This window comes from Antedon bifida, chromosome 1 (assembly GCF_963402885.1).
Source record: "Antedon bifida chromosome 1, ecAntBifi1.1, whole genome shotgun sequence".
Classification (NCBI taxonomy): Eukaryota; Metazoa; Echinodermata; class Crinoidea; order Comatulida; family Antedonidae; genus Antedon; species Antedon bifida.
Genome location: NC_136226.1, coordinates 6,306,565 through 6,334,513, shown reverse-complemented (window position 1 = coordinate 6,334,513; position 27,949 = coordinate 6,306,565). Strand labels below are relative to the sequence as shown.

The window sequence follows — 27,949 nt, the reverse complement described above, 5'->3', positions numbered from 1 at the left end:
TTGTATTGGAAATTCATATTCAGGCATACATACAACGGGGTCTAAAGTCTGCCTGCTGATAAACACTAGAAAAAGTCCCCTGGAAACTAAACAAATCATGTTCTTATCAGAGTTATTAGTACTCTTGTGTTTAATACCGACATCAATTGGTATTCCTAGCGGTAAGTTCGAATGCTTTGTTGTGTAGACGCCCGACGCGTATTTTTTCAACAAGGGACTGTACTGTTAAAAGACTAGCTACCCACACAGCTGAGTATATACTTAGCTTGTCGTTCAGTAGCTCACCGGTGATTAGTCACATTTTTAACCCTTAGCTAAAAAAAATGTGGGTTTCTTTAACCAAGTAGTAGGCCTATGGTTTCCTGAAAGTATAGTAATAATTAGTAGCTTGTTGTAAAAAGAATATTATTAATAATAGGCCATTTGTTTGTACAGTGGAATTTGTTTGTAAAATTGTAATGTTTACTGTATATTTCCGTTTATCATGTACTACAAAATTCATAAAAAAACTTTATATACCTTCCTCAAGATCAAACAGTACATGTATGTCATATTTCCTGCAATTTTGTAAAAAATAATGCATACAATTTTTAACAATTTAAAAAACCAAAACAATTATGACCATATAGACTGAAAAAAAATGGGGAATACATCTTTAATATTTTTATCCATACAATACTCTTAACCAATTGTCTATATTATATTATAGCATGGAGGTAATACTATATATACATCAATGATTTATTCATTGGTTACAGTAGTACTGTAAATCACTGTAGATTTTCATAGGATATTTAGATAATAAATAATTTAGATATTAAATAATTACCATAACTATTGTTCATTGATCAAATCACAACAAAGAAAAGAGGCTTTTGTAACACTATGAATATTTATTATTTTTCCCACTAATAATTTGCTATATCTGTTTATTAATTAGGCTAATTTCCTTTTGTAGCTTATTGAACGTTGTGTAGATTGTGACTCATCCTGGACTGCTAGTTGCTTTACGTCACAAATCATACAACATCCACTTTCAATTCCTTAAGAACGTTTTAAAATGCAAATTTGAAACATACAGTATGTGTTAAAATTGCCAAGTAATTTCCTTTCATTTTATGGTATTATGTCATTTATTATTACAATTTATTATTATTTTACAATATTTTGATTTTGTTCTTGAAAATTAGTTCCATGATGGTTCTGAAACGTTGATCCTGTGTTTATTGTTATTAACATTTTAATTTTATATTTCTTAAAAATAATTTAATTATATTTATTCTTATTGAATCACAGCATAGACCTACTCAACTGTGTTTACTAAATAAGTTGAGTACTTATAATTATACAGTGCGAGCAAAAATGGCACACTGACTATTCACAAAATTCACTGTCAATATTTTAACAATGACATCAGAGGAAACTCAAGTGCTACTTGTTATAGTACTTGGCTATGTGAAATGTATTATGCAGTAGCATATAGGCACAGTACTATACAGTCCATAAGAAGTTAACAGTAGTACAGTAACTACAATTGGCTCATTATTTTCTATTAATAGAAATGGTGGCGACCAGGTTGTGGTGACAAACTGCTCATTGTTTTTCATTGTATCTTTTAACATAGTTTAGATTTTTATTTTGATTGCCTTTTTGTGTACTTTTTAAACGCTTTATGAATCTTTGTACCAAATGAATTTCCCAGGAGTGTACTGGGATAATAACATTTTATGAATTGAATCACAAAAGTAGCATAGGCACAGTAGCTCTTAAGAAGTTAATGAATGTAATACAGTAGTAGCTATAATTGGCTCATTTTGGCTATTATAAAGAAACATCACAAAATAAACTTTTTTTATAATTAAAATAATAGTTGATATAAAGTTTGCGGTACACCACTTATATTAGTTCTGAATTAGTTCTTTGAGAAACTCAACAGTTCTTTTCAGAACTAATATATGTGGTGTACCACATTTGATTTTGCCATGCAAACCTTCAAACAATATAAAATAATAGTATTCTAAATTACTGTATAGTTATCCCACTTGGTATAAAAGTGTGATCTTTAGGCCTTTGCGCTGATTACTACAGTAGCTGCATATATGGGAGTATGTTTCCATAGGTGTTTGATCAGGAAATGACTGGGGTAATAATGTTCAGCGCATTGAGAGCTTGCTTATATGCGCTATATAAGAATGAACTATTATTATTATTATTATATCAAATGGTAAAGTCACTCCACTGACATTTTGATGTTTTGTTGAAGATTGAATTTTAATTCATTCAATTTTGAGAAATACATAATCAAGATCCAGCCAAAAATAATTCTTTTTTTTTCTTTTTGCAGATAAAAAGTTAAACGAATTTATATCTGATTTTGAGAAACTTAGCTATGATAGAAGCGAGATTCATTCACGTCATACTCGCGCCGTTAAAGATGTTGGACAGTCTTTTAGCGTAAAATTCAGCGCATTTAACCGGTAAGAAACTAAATGATTGTTTTTATAGACAGTTATCTATGAGATTGAAAACATTTATAGTAAATCTTTCAATTTTGCAAAGGAAGATAGAAAATTCTTTTCACCCTCAATCAATGTGTTTTTTAATTTATTAGTTAAGCTCTGTCTACACTATCAAACTAGTTTGACAAAAAAAAAAGTTTGATGCGTCCAAATATGGTAGTGATATGCCTAAATATGCTAGTGATATGACATCATCATGTCCATTATGGTCACATCACATTTTTTGTCACATAAAGTTTGATAGTGTAGATAGAGCTTTAAGTTATTGTACCGTCAACAGTGAATTTGCAAATTATACCCTATGATGTATATACTAATATGCTTTCATTACAGCAGTTGTCAGTATCAATGCATGATTAGATTTTACACCCTATTGAATTACTACTACTATATTATAAAAGTCTACTGATGCATGTCTTCAACGAAATCTAATATAGAATCCCATTGCTACTCCTTCAGGGACCACATTGTTAAATATTGTACAGTAAACATACAGACTTAGTAGGCATACACTAGACAAATATAGTGTCTTTTATTATGCATAAATAAAAAAGAGAAATCAATTATTGATGACAAATTTATAATTATGGTTCAATAATAGGCAAAATCTGTCTGTACCATTGGTCTTTGGTACACGACACCTCCCTAATTTCATGGCAGAAAAAATAAAGGAAAAGATGGGGAATGGGTATCAGGGGTCCGTCCCCCTCCCCCGCCTTAATTTCCTTAAATTGTAATGCAAAAGATAAAACATCAAATTAAGCTCAGCCCTTCATTTCACCATTTTTAGGCCCTGGGCCCCCTATTTCAAAATCCTGGATCATTCAGCCAATGGGTATCCCCCCTGCACCTCCCCAGTAAGTGCCGCTATGAAGTGCTATACAAAATACGTAATTCATAAAGTGTATTAAGAAGCATAATGGTAAACATATATGATTTTTTATTTATATAGTAATTTTAATATACGATTACGGAGAGACAATTCCATCTTTGCTGAAGGATTTGAGGTAGATACAACTGAGAAGAAAGACTCACATTTTCCTTACTATGTCTGCACAGGCTATGTAAATGGTAAGTACTGTATACAGAACCTAAATGGGCATATTCACCATTCAGATTTATAAATAATAGTGCTGTTCCGCTGTACCACGCCAAGAGTGTTAAAGAGTCGCTATCCAATCGAGTTTGAATACCATGCGACATCTGCATATCAAGCAGAAGGTTCAAATCTCGGTTGAGGCGACTTTTTCTTATTCTCACAGATTTTCTTATCTTACTAATTAATTAAATTTCAGTATATCGGACGGTTTAGAATTAATGTTCTTTGTCTGTTGTGTAAATAATAAAAAATAAATATAATAATATAAGTAGTACTGTAAGTAAATAATGTATTAAATGTATTCATGTACAATACTGTAGGCCTATTCAAAACCTGTTTGATCAATGTCAATTAAAATGATTGAAATGATGATGAAAAAAATGATGATGACTAAAATTTCAAAATATTCTACTTTATAAGAGCAAATTCTTATTTAATATTTACTAACTTTAGTGAAATACTTGTATTTAAAAAACATATCTTTTGATCGGTGACTTACTGGCACTTAAAAAAGATATTTATAAGCTGGATATTTGTTTTTGATAATAAACATACAATAACTAATATAATAATTTAATTTATATTTTATTATTTCTTCTTTATACATTACTAATATACCAAGTGACCAGAGCACCCATTACAAATATATAATTTTGATTGATTGATTTATTTACAACTGGTATACTGTAAATCCAATAGCCCCATGTCCTGGCCAGTTCTTTGTGTGGTAATATCCATGTTGGTATAAAAAGCTTTCAATGCCTTAACTTGTTCCATTGTCTATTGGGTTGCCTTTGTTATGGGGTCCAGTTCTATTCATGGGCTCATTGAATTTCTAAAGCTTAAAGGTTTATTACAAACAAATTGGATAACAAACTTAATGTAGTGTATTTCTATAACTATTTTAAGTTAAAACCACTTTTTTTTAGGCTTGCTTTCTAAACCATGCCCTTAGGTTAATTATTATTCCTAGATTATTCCTATTATATTAGGCCTGGTAACTCTTAAGTTTGATGTCCCTATTCAGGTATATACAATATAGACTTCTCCAAGACAAAATCAATCAATTCTTTATCAAGGATATATATTTAATTGTAACCAGAATTTCGAGGTTTCCGATTTATCTTATCATAATTTAATAGGCCTAATTAGTACCCATACACATAGCAACAGTTGCATAATAGCTATTTAAAACTATATTATATATGCACACCCCATGATTCATTGCATTGTTCCCATAATTCATTGCATTCTTCCCATAATTCATTGCAATAATCCCATACATTTAATTAGTGAGTATTAACTATCACATATTTTGTCACCCATGATTCATTGCACTGTTCCCATGATGCATTGTAATATTCCCATTCATTGCAACAATCCCATATATTATTTAATATACAATTAGTGAGTATTAACTATTATCTTTTTTTTATTAGATGAACGATACTCATCCCACGTATATGGCTCAGTTCTAGATGGTCGCTTTCAGGGTCAGGTTATTAGCAATGGCAGTGTGTATTATGTTGAACCAGCTGAGCGATATTTCAAGCCTAACGAGGTAGATTTTCACTCTGTAGTCTACATGGATAAACATGTTAAAGATACAAAAGGCGAAAAATGTGGACTTGGTCATGAGGTATATGAACGTATGAAGCAGAAATTGAAGATTCCAGTTGATGATGAGACATCAAGTGAGACAGTTGAGGTAAAGTTTTCACTAAAGCTCAGTTTACACTATCAAACTAGTTTGACAACAAAAATGTGATGTGCCCAAATATGGCAGTGATATGCACGCATGGTAGTGATATGGGCACATCACATTTTGTTACATAAAATTTGATAGTGTAGACAGAGCTTTATGTATATAATAATTGCTTCTCTTTTTTTTTTATAAAGATTGTCCTCTTGTTGAATGTTAGAAGCACAAAAACAATGTACAAAACTGTTTATAATTTCCATAGAAACCTAGCAGTATTGTAGTTTTTGATTTGAAAGACATACTTACCTAATATTAACTTATTATATAATTTTGTTAATTTATTTTCTTGAAATTAAAGGATGAGGAAAAGTCAAGAAGAGTCAGACGACAGTCTAATAGAAGAACATGTTCCTTATATATCAAAGCTGATCATACATATTATAACAAGTAAGTTAAACCATGGTTAACATATGTTGAATTGAAATTGCAGTATCAATGCTTTACACTTCATAGGGGCTTACGTATATCTATATATTTAGGCAAATTGAATTCATTCACTATCCTTCTTAAAGGTGGAAATCCTGTTCACAAGACAAACATATACACAAGATTCTCTACATAAACAAAGTCTTATTACAAGTATTTGGGAGTAGAGTTATAAATTGTCACTGACAGGGCTTGAACCCAGGACCCTTGCATTAAGCATTATAGCCACCAAACCACAGCTCCACAAGATAGTCTGATAATTGAGAATGAACTTGATAAGACCACACTAACTTTTGAGTACCATGTGTATTGTTTTGTTCTCATGCAATTAAGACATCATAATTGACCCAAATTTTGCTTCTACGTCTGTTTCTTATTTACCATGTACTGTACATTCATCCCCATTGCCATTTTTTCTAGGTATGGCTCAACGCAAGCTGTAGTAGCAGCCATATCAGAACATGTTGAAGCAGCTAACGTCATCTTTAGAATGACCACCTTTGGAAGTTACACCGGCATCCAGTTAGCTGTTGCCAGAATCAAAGTAAGAATAAGATGTTTTATTTTTATATGTTTTGCTTTGCACTTGTGAGTTAACCTGGCCAGGAAGAAGTTCATGTTTATTATCAATTTAGTGGCGTATTTGTAATGTTCAGTTGCCATTCAGCTTCGAAAAAGTCATTAACCAAATATTACCACCAATACTTTATCTAGGTTAAAACAGTTTTAAGTTAAATTCAATTTATAACATTTGTTTAGAAAATAATGACATAATGATAACAAAATATGCGAAAAAAAAAAGGAAAGGGCATTATTATCATGACCCTAGTTAGAGAGTTATGCTGGTTGACATTAAGATCTGTCTACACTAGTCTATCAAACTTTATGTGACAACAAAATGTGATGTTCCCATATATGGACATGATGGTGTCATATCACTACCATATTTGGGTATATCACTCACTACCATATTTGGGCACATAACACTTTTTTTTGTCAAACTAGTTTGATAGTGTAGACAGAGCTTTACAATCAATTTTTAATATTACAGGTTTTCTCCAGTCCTGATGGAAATGTGTTTTCAGAAGAATACATAGGAGTTGAGAGATTTTTAGATTTGGCTTCTAGTGAAAACCACAATAAATACTGCCTTTCCTACACCTTTGCCAATCGTGATTTTAGCAATGGCGTACTCGGCTTAGCATGGATTGCGAGTCCCAGTAGTGGAACGAGTGGTGGAATATGTGATAGATACCGAAGTGGAAAATCATTGAATACCGGTATTGTAACAGAAAATAACTACGGAGCTAACGTTCCGTCCCGAATCTCCAGTTTGACCTTTGCACATGAGGTTGGCCATAGTTTTGGATCACCCGTGAGTTGATTTTATAGTTTATACTGTAATGGAATGTACAAAACTAGCCTAATATTCTGAATAATGTTATTGTTACAACTTCAGCTAAAAAGGAGATTTTACCAAATCCAGCCCCATCCTACTGTAACAAAAGCATTATATTGTTATCTCAATAGAAATAGATTTTATCAAGTAGTTATTGTAGTGTTAAATGCAAAATTTAATACCATCCTAGTATTTGAACATCACTTACAATGGATGCACTCATTTTGATGTTTGGATCTGACATAAATGAAGTATACTAATAAAAGTTATGTTATTCATTATAAAGAGAAAAAGACATCAAAACACTACTAACTACTTTAATGTATAATCTGTAATTGATTGGTTATTGATTTGTATTAATTGATTGGTTTTTGATTTGTATTGATTGGTTATTGATTTGTATTGATTGGTTATTTATTTGTATTGATTGATTATTGATTTGTATTTATTGGTTATTGATTTGTATTTATTGGTTATTTATTTGTATTTATTGGTTATTGATTTGTATTGATTGGTTATTGATTTCTATTTTTTTCTAGCATGATGCCCGGCAGGAATGTTTACCAGGAATGCCTAATGGTAACTATTTGATGTATGCGTATTCTTCAAACGCTGACCAACCAAATAATGACAGGTTCTCATCATGTTCAGTGGGTAATATCTCACTCGTTCTAAATGCTGTCTTTAGGGAAAGCAATGGCAAAACAAATTGTTTCAAGAGTAAGTTATTATACAAATGTTGACTGGCTTGTAGGACATGGTTGAAGATATTTTTATATGGATATGCCCTTTAAGCTCTTTCTACACTATATAACTTTATGTGACAAAAATATGTTATGATGTCATAACACTACTATATTTGGGCAAACATTTTTTTGTCAAACTAGTTAGACATGAAAGGAGATTTGACCAAATGAACAGTGCATGCATTTTCCAACAAATACATCATATGAAATATTTTTTTCTAGTTTACTGGCTTTGCAGATCTCATCAGCGGATAGAAAAAGCACTTATTTTGCATGAAAAATAGAAACTTGTTAAGCTCTGTCTACACTATCAAACTAGTTTGACAAAAAAATGTGTGATGTTTCCAAATGTGGTAGTGATATGACATCATCATGTGCATATATGGGCACATCACATTTTTTTGTCACATAAAGTTTGATAGTGTAGACAAGGCTTTAAGCTCTGTCTACACTATCAAACTAGTTTGACAAAAAAATTGTGATGTTCCCAAATTTGTTAGTGATATGCTCAAATATGGTAGTGATATGACATCATCGTATCCATATATGGGCACATCACATAAAGTTTGATAGTGTAGACAGAGCTTTAAACAAATTATTCTAATGAAATACATTCATTTTTTCTCCCAATACAGCTATGTCTCAGGTATCACTTTGCGGTAATAAAATCATTGAAGCGGGAGAACAATGTGACTGTGGCTATCAAGAAAATAACGACTGCAACGAGCAGTGTTGTGTTCCTCAAAACGAGCAGCATAACAATCAAAACTCGTGCAAGTTGCAAATGGGAGTTTGCAGTCCGTCTCAAGGGCCGTGTTGCAATAATATGTGTCAATATCGCTCCAATAATTACGTTTGTAGTCCGCAAACTGAATGCAGGCAGCAGTCAACGTGTAGATATCCTTTTACAGTTATTCATTATGTATAAATATGCCACTTAAGCTGTGTTCAAACTGAGCTCAGATTCTGGTCCGATGCCTGAATAAACAAAAAAATGTGTGTAGTGTTATTTCAAATTCATTACAAAAGATGAGTGTGTGTGAATGCAGTAAGAAAGCCCAAAGTTTTCTCTAGGCCACCCAAGAGAATGTTTTGGCTCAGTTTGTACATAGCTTTTCAATGGTACAATGATTATAGTTCAGGATTTGAACTATAGCCATTGTATCATGGTATGATTTTCTCTCATTGCTTCATCCTTTGGATATGACATTAAGCCGTTTCTCTGTAAAAACAATGGGGATTCTCCATAAAATGTCTTATTTCTTATTTACCTTGACTTTTATTTTTACATCTGGTAATGTAAACTGTCCTTCGGGCTCAAGAACTGCTGACAACACGAAATGCAACAATGGTACCATGGTCTGTAGTAGTGGAACATGTAGCGGTTCTATATGCAATGCCTTTGGCCATCTTGACCCATGCTTATGCGAGGTGACCGCTAACACGCCTTCCTCAGAGCTATGTCAAGTCTGCTGTCAGAACGTTGGTAAACCAGCTACTTGCGTTCCTGCCAGCGACATCAACATCCTAGACAAGTACAACAACGTCATCTACATGCCGATTGGATCCGCATGCAATAACAAGGACGGAAACTTTCGTGGATATTGTGACGTATTCAACGAGTGTCTGAATGTTGACGAGGATGGTCCGTTGGCAAGTATCATCAAACGTATATTTTTCAGTGACGAAGATTCTGTTATTGATGCGATTGGTACATGGTTACAGGTAGGCATTAAAATACTTTTAGGCTCTGTCTACACTATCAAACTTTATGTGAGAAAAAATGTGATGTGCCCATATATGGATATGATGATTTCATACCATATTTGGGCATATCACTCCTTGAACACATCACACTTTTTTTGTCAAACTGGTTTGATAGTGTAGACAGAGCTTTATGATGGTCTGTAGATGTCTGGTTAACCACCAGAAATATCTCTTTACACATATCATATTACATGTTGTAAATTACCATTGGAATATATGTAACAAACAGTAGATTGTCTACATAGAGCAGTGGTATAATATTGAGTTACTAATCTGCTCTTTGAAATCAAGAATGAAAACAATAAATTAAGCTCTCAGAAACAGAACAAAATATTTCGCAAAATGCAGTGAGCAAAAGAGGATGTCTTATTTATTATTTTTGTTTATATTGAAGATACAATAACATAACTCAATACTTTCATAAGCTTTTGTGACATCATCAATATATAGAAATAATATATTCCAAATAAGGGAAGATAAGTACCGTATTGGTAAATTAAGGTGAATACTGTAATTTAATTATTTTGCTTGCAGGACCAATGGTATGTGGTACTCATCGGTATAATAGTGTTAGTCATCTTCATGGTAGCAACTGTGTTCTTCTGTCAACGAGTCATACCTACCCATAATCCTCATAAACGTGAAAAGGAGCAAAATAAGCAGAGAAGCAGTATGGCGGTCAAGTTTACTAATCGCAAGTACAGAGGGAGCCAGATGCCAGGCCGACACCCTGTTGGCACTGACCAGCACCCTGACCAGGCTGAAGACAAAGCTACACGGTTTTAGACTATCAATGTGTTATTTTAAGAAAAGCTTTATAGCAACAGTAATTTTTTAGCGCTGAAGATTGACATTGTGCTAATTGGGAAATGGGGGGTGGGGAGTTTGAACAATCCCTTTTTTGAATAGTTATTTTTTTCATACGAAAGTGTGTGCTTCAATATACTATATAACCTGTGGCCTATACTTGTATACTGTTTTACATCTTTTTATAGTGTATTCCCTATTAACCTCTCATCGCACTGTGTGAATCCGATTTCTTTGTGGAGAAAAAGAGTTCGGGAAAAAAAGGGAAAATATTTGAAATTTGTTTTTGTTTTAAGGTGGGAAAAGAGGTTGTGTCAATCGAGGAGAAAAAAAAACAAATTATGAAAATATTTATTATTTTCAAGCCCCCTGTAGTAACGAAGAAAAGCATTATTTATTTGTTATGCCCGGTAATACTGCAGGAATAAAGGTTAAATGGTGTTCAATTTTGAAAATAAGAGCCTTTACATAATTATGAATGTTTATGGATAACCAAATAATATATGTTTTCATCTTAGGAATACAGGTAATTATATTCACTTTATTGCATTCAAGAAATATTGTTAAATGGCATTTTATTAGGTAGGTTATTATTATTAGTTTTTAAGTAGTTTTTCATCAGAATGTATACATTTGTTTTGAAAATAAAAACAGTAGCTTACAGTATACAGTAAACTCTCTCATAATGCACTTTAAATAGTAAACTAGCATTGGGGTAGTCAGCTGTGTAGGAAACATAAAATAAATAAAATATAAATACGTGATTACAGGTGCCTTTTATAGTCAGAAATTTTTAAAATACAAATTTGCCAAAACATAGTCATGTATTTTCTATATCAATTTTGGCAAATTACAGTAATATGTAGTCATATATTTTCTATAGTCGTACATTGGTAATCACATTATGATAATTGTGGCAATAACTTAAAATGTTGACAGTATATACAATTATAAGTAACCTTGACAATATAAATATTGTTTTAAAAATATGTATATAATATTGAAAGATATTGTTGGACCGTGTGCCATAAAGAGACTGACTGAGCATGCAATGTAGAATTAGGAATATACAGTAAGAATAAAATATTATGCATGACGAGAATTTTATTTTTTGTTCATCTAATTGTAAAATTAAAATAAAAAAGATTGCATTTTTCATAGTTAATATATATTTAAAAAATGATAATTTTGATAGTGTGTTCTCAATTTTTTAAATTATTATTTTCAGTCTTTCAATTTTATAAAATGATGAATAGAAATTTTGACAATCTATGCAGCTTGTGTGAGATAATTTCGACAGTAAATATACATTGTAGCAAAGTGGTATAGTATCAAAGTGCCTTTCCTCTGTCAGGGTTCGACTTGCATGTGTGTCCATTATTTCTATCCAAAGATAAATATTTTATAGGTAACATATTCTCTAAAACTAAGGGTTTTTTTTTTATAAATATTTTGTAGATATTCTTAATTATTTCATTTCTAATATTTATTTGTTTGGTGAGAGCTTTTGTGTGTTTACAGTAATACTACTACACTGTAATATACTGTTATTTAAAATAACTTTATGTGTGGTATAAAAACCAGTTAGCTACTGTATAACAATTGAATTGTTTACATTACCTTAAAATATATCGACTTTACGTACACAAACATTATTCAATCCTGAATGTAAATTATTCTTGTAATATGATAAAAATTTAGTGTTATTATTTATACATATTTTGTTTTTATAAGTACGTCATCTACTTCTACTTTCACAGCACATATCAACAGTACTTACAATAACTGTAGTTATTAGGGTTTTTTATTTTCTTTTCATTTTGATACTTAAATCCGTTCTAGATTTTGAATATGTTAATCAGGCTGAATTTAATATTATTTATTCAAGAGGTTGAATTGTAATAGAACTGTTTATATACAGTACCTGTATTTCAATAATAAAGATTTATTATTTTAAATTCTGTGTTTGAGCAATTAAATGTATTTACGTTCTGTTGCAAGGGAATTCTTTCTATACTATACTGTGCATTGTCTAACTAATAGTCAAATTTTTGGCATTTCCCCCAAAATATGACCTTTTCAATTATTATGCGATGATAATATCCAATGTATTGTATTATCATCAACTTATGGAGCCATAGAAACGAGTTATGTAAAAAAATAAAAGGATCGAAAATTGGGGTAATTTTTGAAAAAAATCACTGTACTATAATAGTACAGAGATTTTGTAAAGAATGGCCAAAATATGACCATTTTCAAAATTCAATTAAAGATAATTGTCCCCCTGAAAAAATAATTTTTTTTTTAATATTCCAGATTAATGTAACACAATAGTTATCCACTGTGACCAAAAATTGGATCGAAAAAAAATGTATTTACCTGAAAAAAATGTGATTTAAAGCAAAAAATTGTCAAATTGGCTGCCAGCCAATGGATTTTTGGTTGAATTTAACCATTTATTTTGTCATTTTATAAGTGAAAACATTATTTTTTTTAATTTAATTTTATTAAAACTACAAAACAATATATTGAAAGTCTGATTTAATTAATTTTCATTTTTCATGTTTTTGGGGGACAATACATCTTTAATATGCAATAATATTTTAATATATGGCCATATATTGTGTTATCACCTTCATGTTATAGAGCCATAGTAACCAGTTATGTCATCAAATAAAAGTGTCAAAGTTTTGTAATTTTCAAAAAAAATTCCTGTACGTCAAAAATAAAAGATGATGAAAACCTGTTATTATTTATTATCAAACAACATACACAACATTATTTTTTTGCTAATCAATGTATTTAAGTATTATTTTCAACATAAAAAATCAACTTCTAAAAATATATATGGTAAACGCAAGTGCTCAAAGTGTGTTGTATCCAATAATAAAAAAAAAATTAACAACTTAAAAACACAAAGTCAATGAAGTACAGTAGTTATATAAAAGTATATCAAATACATAAACAGTATATACCACTTTGATTAAATAATAAAATAATTGTAATAACAATAATTAAACTGTTACATTGCAAGGTTTAGTGTTTAATAATCTGAAAACCTAATTTTCATTTTTTACAAAATATTTTTACAACATTTGTGATATCTGATGGGCATGTTGCTGAACATGATGGGCATGTTGCTGAACATGATGGGCATGTTGCTGAACATGATGGGCCTGTTGCTGAACATGATGGGCCTGTTGCTGAACATGATGGGCCTGTTGCTAACTATGATGGGCTTATCACTGAACATGATGGGCATGTTGCTGAACATGATGGGCTTGTTGCTAACTATGATGGGCATGTTGCTGAACATGATGGGCATGTTGCTAACTATGATGGGCATGTTGCTGAACATGATGGTCCTGTTGCTGAACATGTTGGGCCTGTTGCTGAACATGATGGGCCTGTTGCTAATTATGATGGGCCTGTTGCTAATTATGATGGGCCTGTTACTGATCATGATGAAGTGAGGTAACGAATATTCAGAATTTAATAGAATGAATATGGTATAGGCCACTCAGATTTTAAACAAAATTGTGATTCATTTACATTCTCAAAAACAAGTCCTGAGTAAGTGTGATACAATGCATATTGTTAAATACAAACTAGACTACAGTACGATAATGAGATTAACAAAATACAGTAATAATAATAAAATATAAATATGAATAATACAAATATGAAAGTTTTATCAATAATGGCTAGATATAATATTCAAGAATTGTACACATTTTATTGGAAAGTAACGCGAGTAAAATCACAAACACTCCAATTATTCATTTTTTTTTACATTTTTGTCCTCAAAAAAATTTACAGTATTGTCATAGACATCAAACAAGACAGTCATAATTTCTGTTTTAAAAAAAAACATAAAAACTGTAACCAATCATATAGATATTATGAAATCTTTACAATTAGAAACAGAAGAATTTTAAACGTTTTATTACACATTATTAGATTTAAAGTTTCAGTTTATTCTAAGCCTCTTTCTAATGTCAAATACACCCCCACCCCCAAACCCTCCTGAGGCAAAGTACAACAGTTAGTACTTTAGTAGTCCAGAATAGTCTTCTTAGGCTCTGTCTATGCTATCAAACTAGTTGGTATGGTAGTGATATGCCTAAATATGGTAATGATATGACATCATCATGTACATACATGGGCAAATCACATTTTTTTGTCACATAAAGTTTGATAGTGTGGACAGAGCTTTAGATTTAGACTTGCATACCTCAGACAGCTACACTTCATACCAAGTACATTTTCTTTAAAACAAAATGGTTCTTAACCACATTAGTACTACATACATACAACCTTTCTTGCTGTTTTAGTTCATACCTCGTATACACCAGGAAGACAATTTTTTCCCACAATGCCATTATCTTTCCCAGAAGCTTTTTTTTGTATACATAGTGATGTCTTCATTAAAGATAATATAAACACAAAATAGCTTAATAGTGAATACTACTATGCTAACAATTCAGATGTAATTATAACCACCCTGATTTTTGAAAATCTATTTATGCAACCTTCATGCAAGAAAAAAAGAGTCAAACATTAAAAGTATAAAACATATATCTATAAAAGAATAAAAGTTATTGAACCATTTGGACATTCTTCTTCATTAATTCAGTGTTTTAATATATTTGTACCTAATTTGTCATATTTCAGTAATTATATTGGAATCAATTTATATAATTTAATGGAAATGTTCCTAGTCCAGACCTAAAGCTATCTACACTATCAAACTTTATGTGACAACAAAATGTGATGTGCCCATATTACATAGACACAATGATGTCATATCACTACCATATTTGGGCACATCACACTTTTGTCAAACTAGTTTGTTAGTGTAGACAGAGCTTTAGCAGTGTTTATACTTCCCAGTTTGTTTAGTATTTAGTTTATTAGTGTGAAATGAGTTTCTTGTGTTTGTACTATCTTTTGTTTTCATCCATTCTTTTAATGTATACATTCGCGACAACACTTTTTATAGATACCCCTTTTAAAGGGACACTTTGCATTGTCGGGTCCTAAAGTTGTCCCCCATAATAGGGGTTCTACTGTGCATGCAGTCTCATGTTAATTTCTTTGACCAATTAAACTGGTTACGCCTCATTACCTTCTTCTAAAATCTACATACAAGTAGTATACCTATTCTGAAGTGTACTGGTCATTCTATACCTACAAGTTAAGTTTTTCTTGTTTTAGTTTGCTCATCTCCAAAAAAGTCTACATTGAATACATTATCTTTGAAGTGAAAAAATGTTTATAATTTTTAAAAAAATGTAATAAAAATATAATTATATATTGGTGTAGGTTTACATTAAACAGTGCTTTCTTGTAAATATTCTGATAACACTTGGGCCTACAGCAGACCCAGTGATGTATACTATTCTATACGAGCAAGGAATTTTATTCCTCTATGATCAGTCAATATTAACTAAAAGTAAACGTTATATTTGGCTTGTAATAGTATTATACATCATTATAAGTTTCATTTATTGAATCAATTCTAATGATTTGATTTAACAAATAAAATACTCATGGATGATACACACTTATTTATCCATCTTACAAAACAAAGATTGCCTGAAAGAAAGTTAAATAATATTTGGATCAAGGGTATTCATAAATTGCATTTAACTATCAATAAATATACAATAAATGAAATACAGTAAAGTAAGATGTACAAAAGTATGTCAATCAAATTAAAATGACTTAAAAATGTAATCGATTATCAAAAAAAAAGTAACTTCTATTCAAATAAGTACTGAGTGTAAATGATCAAATAAGCTGGGACATTGTTTTTGTTGCGTTCCGGTTTAGGTGATGTCTAAGCGTTTTGGCAAATGTGTTCATCAACCTAAACTAAGCAGCCAAGGTGAGTTTATACCCTGTGCTCACAGTCAGAAGTTCTCATTTGATCGCTGCTTATTTGCTTAGTCACTTGGTTGCTGCCTCAGGTTTAAACTACAACGCATAGCATTAAAAAATTGCAATGCTTATTGGACTGTTCTACACAATCAGCTGACAGGCTTATTCGATCAATCATGGTACATTATTTACCTACCCAGTGGCGTAACGGCTATGAGCACTCACTGGCTACACCCAGGGGCGCCAGAACTTATGGGGTCGAAAAAGGTTTGGAGGGTCAATTAGGGTTCCTAAACCAGGAGCCACAGGACTCTGTAGCCATTATGCCACTGTTACCTACACTTAAATAAAAAGTAAGTTGTGACAATTGACAAGCTGTAGCTATTTAAAAAGTCTATTCATTTGCAATTCAAATTCTTACCGAGAGTTAATTAAAAAAAGCTCGCTAGTAAATTGATGACAAATTATACATTTTAAGAAAATAGATCTATTTTTCAACGATTCATAAATCTGAGTTTCACAAAAACCCTTTAATACATAGACAAAAAAATATATAACTGCAAATACCTAAGCCATCTCATAATCCCCATACGCATATGGCGGAGGTCGGCTTTGTGGCCGACTCTGGGGTCTGCCTTGAGGATTACTCTGGGGTCTGCTCTGGGGCCTGCTCTGAGGCCTCCCACCTTGAGAAGGTGCACCCTGTGGTTTACGTCGCCGGCGGAGCGTCTGAGCACCTGGTAGGTCCCTTGCTTTTTTCATGTTAGGGTTACTGCTCGGTGTATGCACGCTACAACATGCAATGAACAGTCCCATTAGTAGTACAATGCAGAGACCTATCAATGCTGTCGCCCACCAGTTTTGCTGAAGAAAATAAATATTAAAATGTATTATTTTTTAACAATAAACCAATGCAAGTTGTACTGCAGCAGATAGTAAGATTGATTGAAAAAGAAAACATTTTGAAACTAGAAATTAAAAAAAATGATTTGTAGTCCAAATGGTCCAACATTTGGCGAGCCCAAATAAATCTTGGTTTCTATAAAATGGACATGGATATTTATAACTGTTAATAATGGTTGGAATTTGTGTGTAAATCGCTGTGGAAACATCAAAGTGATGTAACAAAACAGAGCTTAGGTGCCTCCTATCCTAGTAAGGCAATATAAACTATATTTTTTCTTATATAAATAAGACAGGCATGAACGAAAAACTAATGATAAAATGATAAATTCTCTTCAAATTCGTAGATCTATCTTCTTATTGTTGGTTATAATAGTGGGTTCTGTATTTGCTTTCGTAATCCAAATAAAGCAGACATGGCTTTGTTGTTTGTCAAAACCTTGAATTTACTAAAGAAACAACAATGCTTACCTTTATCCAATCGGCAATATCCTGGTAAAGCTCCGGATTGAAAAGAGCAGTAGTGAGACGAGACAGAGGTCCGCTAGAATCAACATCGCGGCATTTATAAAACACATCACAGTAACCGTTGAAGTTATTACATGGCGTACCAGCAGGTTGGAATAGAACCTTCTCCTCGTTGTTCTTTTCATCGGGATACGTTTCACCATAATCAGTGATAATGTCACTCATTTCTGGTATCTGTGTACTGCTTTTACAAGTGTCTTCCTGACCTGTGAATAAAGTGAGTACATTTATGTTTAGAATGCTTTATTGTGTCTCTTTTGTGTCATATAGTTTATACAGTGTATACTATATATAGACTAGACTATTTTTCTGGCTGTTTTATTTTTTCGTTTTGATTTAGCTTTTTTCTTATTTTGTATCTTCATTGAGATCCAGCGACTGATACACACAGCATTGTAATTTTTTTTCTTTAATTTGCCTTTAGAACTATATAGAGACTAGTATATACAGTAAATTACGGGACACAAGTATATTTTATTTTTCAGAAATGATAACACATAGACGTTCTTGCAGGTTAGGCATAGTACAGCATTTCTTGCAGTGGACTCCACAAACTATCTAAGAATCTTACAAAAATGAATGCGATAATAATATAAATATACTATAAATAAACTTCTACGGTTTCTCCAGTCACAATTAAATTTTCATAATTCCACTTTGGCCGTCAAAAAGACGATGGGCACACACCAAGTGCTAGTCCCTGGGTCTGCACATGAAAGTCAATTGTCAATTTTTAGGCCTTACCTATTTGCTGACAGCATATATGACAAAGTTGCTTGTTGTCCTCATCACTTGGGCTAGCTGGTAGACCACAATAGCATGCTTCAAATCCCTCGAAAATATCACAAACTGATCCGGAACATTCCTAATAAATATTCATGCAAAAAATATATATTTATGCAAAATAGGTAGGCCTAATGAACATAAAGCTTTTTTTTAAGTCTTGGTAGTCAATAAATAGACAGCCGGAAACATTTTTGTTTTACGCTTTCATATCATGACATAAAAGAAGCAATAATAAATTTATGGATGTTTTCATTTGTAAGTTTCTACATTTTAATTTCTACTAATAATTATTATAATTATAAATTTACGTCATTGCCAAACTCAAGACTATGCTATATCCACAGACAAAGTCAAGGGATATCTCTCTTCTTCTCTTTTATATAATTGCTAGGATAACCATAAGTGAATTCATTCACTATCTTTCTTAAAGGTAGCAATCCTGTTCACAAGACAAACATATAGGCCTACACAAGATGCTCAAAACAAACAAAGTCTTATATACAGCCAATTACACACAGAGGAGCAGTTACGGTAATAAAAATATAGAATCTATGTTATTCCTTGTGATCATTTACACATGCGGAGCAGACAGACGATTTATGCTCAGGATAGATACATTCTATGTGGGACAAGCTGCGCGGCTTTCCGTTTACTGTTACTGCTCATCTGTGTAAATTGGCCTTTACAAGTCTTTTGGAGTAAAAAAAAAATCTCGACAAATGACAGGACTTGATCCCAGCACGCTTGGATTAGTAGCTGCCGAGCATCTTAAACACCAAGCTACACCTCCAATCCAGTGGAAATTAGCTTAAGCTACAGGCTTAAGAGGAACCTTTAGCTACAGAAAACTTACCCCATCATAACATATCTGTTTGAAGTTGTTGCAAAATGATTGGTTGGCTTTATGTTCTGAAGGAGGACATATCGCACTGCCACCAGTAGGAAGAATGCAGTCAAGGAAAAAGCACTTATTCTTTGTAAAGTTTAAACTTGTTTATACTACTTTATATATACTAGGAAAGATACCCGTCTCAGGGTGGTTTTCAAAATGTAGTTTAAAATTTTGTTATACTATGTATTTCATTGCAGGAAACAAACACACAAACTCTCTCTCTCTCTCATAATAAATAAATAAAATGTGCCTTTAAATTGAAAATAACTCCACTTGTTTCAGCAGTAAAAAGTTCCTGTTCCTGCTTCTACTACTTTTTTTTTATTGTAGAGAACAAACAGAGATTTTGTTTATGACTTGCAAACAATTTTACTTTGACTAAAAACTACATGATATGTTGGTTAGTATTGGTTGTGATTTGTATAATATATGAGAGACTGTTAAAAACTACATGCTATGTTGACCAACAGTATTGGTTGTGATTTGTATTATATATGAGAGACTGTTAAAAACTACATGTTATGCTGACCAACAGTATTGGTTGCGATTTGTATTATATATGAGAGACTGTTTAAAAACTACATGATATGTTGACCAACAGTATTGGTTGTGATTTGTATTATGTATGAGAGACTGTTAAAAACTACATAAGTTGACCATCAGTATTGATTGTGATTTGTATTATGTATGAAAGACTGTTAAAAACTACATGCTATGTTGACCAACAGTATTGGTTGTGATTTGAGAAGTGCTGATGAGAACAACAACATTTTTGTCCCTTGGCCATACATAATTTAGAATATTAAATTGATTTGGTATAGATAAAAGTTAAAGGATATTTGCATAGTGCTTCTCCGCTGCAATCCGAATCACTACGGCATGTTAACATGGCATCAATGCTCACATAATCACATGAAGTTGAATTGCAACACTGTCCTTGTGAAGGGCTACACTTCGCTGAGATGGGGGCAGCGATAGCAAGTGTACACCCACTTGTACTGCTTCCCTCACTTCGTGGAGTACAGCATTTGTCCTCGCATTGATCTGCATAACCGCAGTCGCATTCTTCATTGCCTTCAACAATACGATTTCCACAAACTTCACGATCACCAGTAACTAATAGATAAAATCATTTTAATAAGGTTAATTTTAGGTGCCTTATTGACTGTCCATCGTTTTGAATAGCCGAACTTGAGGAAACATTTTAAAATAAATTAATTATAGTTTTTTGAAATTTTTGTGAGGTTTGCAGAGGGACTGTAATGGACCATCCTTGGTAGATTATGATGGTTGAACATTTACGTTCAATTTGATTTGCCGAACAGGAACCATGGCGGAGCAGGTGTGAAAGACGCTTAATGTAACTATATTTGCCGGAAATAATTCCAGTAACAATACATTCACATTCCCTTTACATAGATGAGAAAAGACAACAAAAACTCATGTATTTCCTGGTGCAGCTTACCTGGAACAAAACATTTTGAGGCTTTAGCATCCAACACTTTGGTCATGTTACCTATACTGCATGATGAGAACAGGTTGTTGTTTGTGCGATCTCCAGACGTTGCGCTTGCGTACATGATGTAGTTACCGCGCTTACGTGCATCTGAGCTAGCTCCATCGCCAGGCCGACAATCTGATGGGTAATCATGCTGAAATACAGTTTATATTTATCTTGTTAAACAAACAAAATGATTATTTGCATTGCAGGTTATCACACCATAATAGTGTGTCAACTTTGTTTACAAAAAGAAATAAATAAATTAAAATGAGTTTAAATTTCATTTCTCTTTACTATTGTTAAACATGTGTACCAAATTCAATCTACAATAAATGTTGATATATAAAGTTTTTATAGAGATGAAATAACAAATTTGCCAATGACCAAAGATGAGGTGATTATATTTTGAACTTATTTTGGAAACAAAATAAATGTTTCTTTTTTAAATTATTGGTTATTTATTGACTTAATAGTGGATGATAATTAAAAATGTAGTGACAAATCTTATGGCAATAGTACTGAAAGATTATATTGAGTAGTAGACTACAATTATTGCTACCATACTTACTGGAGATCCAAAGTTATGTCCAAGTTCATGTGCAAATGTGATGTGAGAGACTTTTGACGGAACCCTTTGGCCATAGTTCTTAACCGTCACAATACCTGTGTTAAGACTTTGAGATCCACCAGTAAACTTCTTAAAATCTTCGCAAATACCACCAGAGGTTCCACCAGCAGATCCAACCCAGGCCAACCCAAGAACTCCGTCATTGAAATCACGATTAGCAAATACGTACGCGAGACAATAATCGTTATGGTTTTGTAAAGAATTCAATTCAAGAAATTTCTCAACACCGATATTGTCCATTCCAAACGGGTTTGATGGGTCGATTTGTTCTTGAGTGCCATTGATGCGTATCCTATCCACTTCAAATCCGATACCGTTTCCCCAATCCCCAAAGCGTGTGTTTTCGTAAATACTGTTTACTGCCGTGACATGGTCATGGAGCTCGGCGATCACCTCGTTTTCATCATTGTTAAAGAGCGCGGTGTAAGTATGATCAGCTTGAAGATACAATGGACAGCCTTTGTTGTTATAATTGACTGTCGCTCGTTTATGACGTTGAGAGGAAGAATACTTCTCTGAAGGAGATTCTTCATTTTCATCAAAAACCTAAAATAAATAAAGTAAAATCATTTTAAATATATATTTTTTATATTTGAGTGTGTCATGTGTTTAGAAGAAATGGTACTCTAGCCTATCTTATTACTGTCCCCTTAATAAGAATGTCGAAACGGAGTTGAAACACAAGAAGGCTGATCTTAAATTCTCTTAAAATTGTAAATAGTTGAGAGTTAAAAAAAATAAGGTTGTAAGCATGGGGAAATAAAATACTGGAGAACCCAAATGGTTTTCTAAGAAAAAATAAAACATGAAAATTCAACGAATAGACATTTGAAATAGAATCTTACAGATTGTGCCTTATAATTCTCTGCTAAGAAATCTTGCATGCGAGTGTGTATTTGGTCCTTGGCCCCACATCCAAATAACTCTGACGGTGGCTCCACGTGCTTGCCCATATATATTACAGAATGAAAGTTTGTTTCGGTATCAAAATAACGATGAGCTGGTTCTATGTAATACTCATCATCCCCTGTTTTTATCCTACCGCGGAATGTATCGTTGATTATTGAACCATGACAGCTGCTACTAGGATCATCTGAAAAAATTTGATAAAAAAACAAAATATTAAATTAAACAAGGATAATAATCTCCACTATTCTTGACGGAACAAAGAACCTTTCATTTTGTTTACAAATCAGAGCAGTGCTTAGCTCAATTACAATGCTCACTTATTACAGCAGACCTCATTTGTTTTAGAGAGTGTTCTCGTTGTATCAAGTCAAAATGATGGTCAGGTCACTTTATCGAACGGGTCACTAGGCAATTATTGTATTAATGTATATTATTTGAATAATAAATGTGTCTTTTAGAAAATGACTATACAGTTCTTGTGCGAGTAAATTAATGCAAGTAATTGTAGTGTTCCCATGGGTAAACACATAGCTATTATAGACATACTATAGGAATTAAGCACACATTATTTATGGGAATACTGCAGTTATAGGCCATACTGTATATGAATGGGATGCTAATTTTACCTGCGTCAGTACCACCAGTGGACAAAAATTTAAAATAAGGTATATTAATTTGGATAAGCCTTAAAACTAAATACTGTACAAAGTGTGAGATTTTATTTTGGGTATTTTCAAGAGGGTCAAGATGAATCTATCCCAGACTTTACAGTACAGTAGCTGCTAGATATTGAAGGTCGGTATATGGCCTAGTATCATACAGTATACCGTTTTGTCTGTTCCTGTTTTTTGTGTTTTCCATGTACTTATTGAAATGATTGAAAGCCACCTTCTTTTTGTAGAAGCATAGGGGGTGACATAGATCCTTACCTTCTAATAATCCTACATATATATGATCTGGAGTATACCTTCGTGTTCCTTCACTACTTTCAACCACTAGATTTTTAGAGAACATTGGAGCATCCCTCTTCATCCTGAGTTTAAAATGCCTGAAAAAAAAATTGAGTATATATATAATGACCAAATATAAGTCAGAGTTGTACAGTATGTTAAGCAGATATGAATACTGTAGATACAAGCATTTCTCCCAGGACCTAGTAATAGATAGATAATACATGCCCTATCTATGCAGAACAGAGGTGGGTTGAGAAACTTCCAAACTCTTCCAAAAGCATGAGACCTTAACTATTATATATATTTCCTCTCATGGGTCAACTATCCCTTTTTATACACCCACCCCTAGAAATTAAATTTCTCTGTAGAGAAATTTTTTTATTTTTTCAAAGATATTTTGGGTAGCTACACTACTCCACAATACTTTTATAAATCTAGGCTGTCCGAAAGGATCCATCTAAAAACAGTAAGTCACTCAATATATTTGAATGAAACCTTTACTTCTTAAACTTCCCAAGTATCTTACAGTTGTTGTCCCCCCTCCCTCTTCCAACCCCCACCATTACAGCATTACAAAACGCAATGCATGATTGTTAGTTAGAAATATATGTACGTACAGTATGTACAGTTTCTATAGTAGAAACAGTTGCATAGTATTGTTGAATATTGATTTACTATTTATAAAAACAGAGCCTATTGTTCTATCTACAGTTACTGACAAATTAATACATTTTTCATTGCTTTCATAATGAATTATTTAAGAATAGTTATCTTGGTACTAGGCAACAGTTTTTAATTTGGCATTTTGAAAATAAACAGGAAATAGTTATTTTGTTATTAACAGAATTTTGTTTCATTTTTTAACATTTTTGCCAATAAACTGAACTAGTATTATGCTTGGTTGTATTGAAAATATCAATTGTTTTGTTAATGTCATGTACGCATGTCAAGGCTTAATAACTAATAAAAAGTAACAAACAAAAAGCATAGTATCTGTTAGCAGATCTACCATATCCATGATTTGTTTACAATTTTGTGATATAAATGTTGGTTTATTATCAAATTGTGTACTGTAGTTTTAGATACATGCTCTTGTTTATTATAAAAAAAATACTCAATAGAATTAGTGGTAGCCTAAGGATTGAATCCATGTATTGTTATTTGTATAGAATATAAGACAATGAGTCATGACATTGCTATTGTAATCCTCCATATCAACTGACCTTGTACAGATCTATGTAGTCAATACAATTATGAATAACATTGTTGATACAGTAAGTATCATATGAAAAAATAAATCCTATAGCTTTTTTTCATAGTACTCCTTTTATTTTTAAATTAAGTCTTTAAATTAGTATGTTTTTTGACTTGGCAAAATAGAGTTTTGCCAAGTATAGTACTTGCTTTGTTTATTTGTCTACAATTTTCGAGTTATCATTCTGAAAATTTTGTTGAATAAACCTTTATCCTCCATTACGAGATATTAAATAGCACGCCCTATGTATATTTTTAACATGGACATATATTCTTTGACATGGACCAAAATATCAGTCCAGGGGCCGAGCAGCTAAGGCAGTGGCCTTAACAGTGTTTAAATTTGATTGGTACTTCACTTAAATCTACTGCACATACTAGGATGCTGTTAAGCCACACCCTTTATGACACCTGATGCACTCAAGTCAATTGGTTGAACAAAGTCCAGTCAACAATAATAAGCAAACACACTAACAATCGTCACTAATAGTTACTGACTTTAGTATTGATGTAGAACATTGAATCAACTGCTACATTGTAGGTTTGAATTCAATACAAAAACATGGTGCAATTTGTATTTTAATTGTTTATTTTGATACAAATAAATAATAATGCATTTTAAAATGAGATTTGAAAGGATGTGTCAGAAGTAAGAGCAGGGAGTTGTTAATGTATTTATCTAATATTACAACTCCCTGGTAAGAGTTAGTACTTACAGTATACCATGAGATTAATATAAGAAATAGGCCTTCAAATGTGATATTGATCCGATGTGTCGAGGGTAAAAATGAATTATCATTCAAAACAGAACCATACTGCAGTAATTGTAATCCTTCTGGTGATGGATACATAAGTGAATTACTCAACTTATTTCCACTAATTAAGTAATCAATGATTTCTAAATTGTCATTAGTGATGTTTGAAGGATCACATTACATTTTTAGTCGCATGCAACGCGCGACTCTACAGCTCACTATGTCGGTCGGTAAACACTAACTTGAGCATGCGACTGCAGCCATGTATATGGCCTTGTTTAAGTACCTAGTACTGTAGTACCTTGTTGTTTGCATAGAAAAGCGTACAATCCACTACACAGTTTTGAAATACACACATACTGTACACACCACATTCAATAACTCTTAAATTTTGTAAGTTATCTATAGCATAGTCTAGTCCTAAAACGTGAGGAGGATCGACCACCAACCGTACTGTTTTGGAATGATAATCATTTACTGACAAACTATACAATAGTAAAGTTCGACTATAATTGAACTGAAGGTTCTAATATACAGTATTGTTTTGCGAGGGGTCTGATTGAGACAAGTTTATTACTTCTAACTAAACCAGATCCTAACCAAAAAAAGGGAGAAATGTTACGTTAAAATGTTTAATATTTATGTTAAAATATGTACTATTTTTTAGTTGAATAAATATTACAAAACGAAACGAAGGTTTAATACATGAATGATAACTAATTATTGTACATTGCTGAAGAAAAATATGTGGGGTTATTACTGTATCAATGTTGCAGCAAAGGTTGATATTTTATAACAATATAAACTTTATACCTGGAGTTACAGTACCCTTTAAAGTGGTTGTGATAGGGAAACAAACATTACAACTCTGACTTTTAAAAATATTATGTAATTGCCAAGAAACTATATTTGTCTTACTTGTCATGAGCATGAAATTCCAAGAAAAGGTTGGGGTGATTGACAGATCGTCTTGCTCGCTCATGCTTTTTGCTCAGCTCTGATCTGCTATAATCCAATGTTTCAAAGTGACTAATAAACTGGTTTAACCTTGCAGCTCCTTTTTATAGAAATAAAAATGATACTGTAATTTAAAATTACATAGATATATAGGCCTACATAAAAGAACTTAGAATCACTAATATACTACTGACATACAGTATACATAAAAGATTTTCAAGATACGAAAACAGAACTTTTTATGGTACAGTAGTTGATTTGGGATTATCCATAAAAATTTGTGATTTCCCATCATTTTAGGCCAGATTGCAGTAGGCCTACTTCTATCTAGTATTTATTTCTTTCTTCTTCTTTTCTTTCTTTTATTCAATTTTTCACACTTCAAAAATAATACAAGTTATGTGAAACAATGATAACAGGTATCATAGTAATAAACATTAAGGTAATCAAACTAATTTAAACAAAAAATACACAATAGGCCTAGGCCTACAAAGTACATTCGTAACTAGGCTAAATTATGTAGTATATGTTTACTTATTAATTTAGAAAATAAAAAAAAGTATAACATTTAAAAAAAACAGTAAGTAAAAGAGTTATTTATTTTAATGACAAAAATTAAAAATAACAAAAAAAGAAGACACTGATATAGAAGCCTAGCCTACACTATGTCTAATTGAGTATAAAGTAAAGAGGTTCATTATTACACAACTATAAATACCAAATGTAATTTAAGCTTGGGAACATATATTGCTGATTTCTCCTAACGGCTAGCCTAGGCCTAGGCTGCTCTGTACAGACAACACAATCGGACACACGGGGTTTGGCAGATGACAGTAGAGTCGCTGAACCAAATTTACAGCTGACTACAAAACGGATGGCCTACGCTAGCTCACTTGTATATTTTAACCGTTTACTTACTAATTTTGACAATACACAGCGTTGTGAAAATTAACAAAATTTGGCTGACTATTTTAGGCAACATCTTAGCACATCAAACTGTTGCTGGAAACCAGCAATTAGGAAGAAAATAACGTCAATATAGAAACACTTTCGTTCCTTCCTTGTTGTGTTGTTGTTCAATGTATTACGTCACACACCAAGAAGATTAATCATCCGGCATTTTCGAGGTGTAAAAAATCTTGTGTGTAAACGTGAACGCCCGGTTACGTTTCCGGGTGATGAAATAAAAACAAAAGATGAGTTTTAAAATGCAATATATTTATTATGTTTATCGAAATATTAATCGTTTAGTATATAATAGTATTCTTTAATTGTATAGAAGTGAGTGGAATGCATCAAACAAGCAACAGAGCATTGTTTGTAAGTTAAGTACGTACACTTTGCATTGGAAGACCGGTTTCAAAACAACATTAGAGGGCGCTAGAAAATTTTTATTTCTTTACGCAGCTATGAGCTAACTGTGTACCGGTATTTATTTACGAGAGTATGCCTAATGTGAAGATATTATTTCACTT

At 32.2% G+C, this 27,949-nt stretch overlaps 2 protein-coding genes across 2 annotated transcripts; one reads left to right on the top strand and one right to left on the bottom strand.

Annotated features, from left to right (window-relative positions):
* Positions 1-11,611, top strand: LOC144847377 (disintegrin and metalloproteinase domain-containing protein 10-like). Its single transcript, XM_078703724.1, has 11 exons — positions 1-161; positions 2,345-2,477; positions 3,472-3,590; positions 5,058-5,326; positions 5,679-5,767; positions 6,227-6,350; positions 6,858-7,181; positions 7,745-7,925; positions 8,587-8,877; positions 9,108-9,676; positions 10,253-11,611. The coding sequence occupies exons 1-11, from the start codon at positions 98-100 to the stop codon at positions 10,502-10,504; spliced, it is 2,415 nt and encodes an 804-aa protein (XP_078559850.1). The 5' UTR covers positions 1-97; the 3' UTR covers positions 10,505-11,611.
* Positions 11,612-14,218: 2,607 nt separating this feature from the next.
* On the bottom strand, positions 14,219-27,559 carry LOC144839347 (disintegrin and metalloproteinase domain-containing protein 10-like). Its single transcript, XM_078694665.1, has 11 exons — positions 27,393-27,559; positions 26,436-26,574; positions 23,485-23,603; positions 22,492-22,739; positions 21,587-22,192; positions 20,983-21,169; positions 20,357-20,633; positions 19,479-19,563; positions 18,584-18,704; positions 17,783-18,045; positions 14,219-17,272 (listed from the first exon to the last, which is right to left on the bottom strand). Exons 1-11 carry the CDS (start codon positions 27,454-27,456, stop codon positions 16,976-16,978), a joined length of 2,406 nt encoding a protein of 801 aa, XP_078550791.1. The 5' UTR covers positions 27,457-27,559; the 3' UTR covers positions 14,219-16,975.
* Between the last annotated feature and the right edge of the window lie 390 nt (positions 27,560-27,949).

Bases quoted from the DNA above. Each gene is read 5' to 3' on its own strand.
- LOC144839347 (XM_078694665.1), bottom strand. From the start codon at position 27,456: ATGTTGCCTAAAATAGTCAGCCAAATTTTGTTAATTTTCACAACGCTG. The intron at 26,575-27,392 runs GTAAGTAAACGG...TTCTATAAAAAG, and splicing joins GCTGTGTATTGTCAAAATTA to GAGCTGCAAGGTTAAACCAG. The intron at 21,170-21,586 runs GTAAGTATGGTA...ACTGTATTTCAG, and splicing joins GACATAACTTTGGATCTCCA to CATGATTACCCATCAGATTG.
- LOC144847377 (XM_078703724.1), top strand. From the start codon at position 98: ATGTTCTTATCAGAGTTATTAGTACTCTTGTGTTTAATACCGACATCA. The intron at 2,478-3,471 runs GTAAGAAACTAA...TTATTTATATAG, and splicing joins AAATTCAGCGCATTTAACCG to TAATTTTAATATACGATTAC. The intron at 5,327-5,678 runs GTAAAGTTTTCA...TTGAAATTAAAG, and splicing joins CATCAAGTGAGACAGTTGAG to GATGAGGAAAAGTCAAGAAG.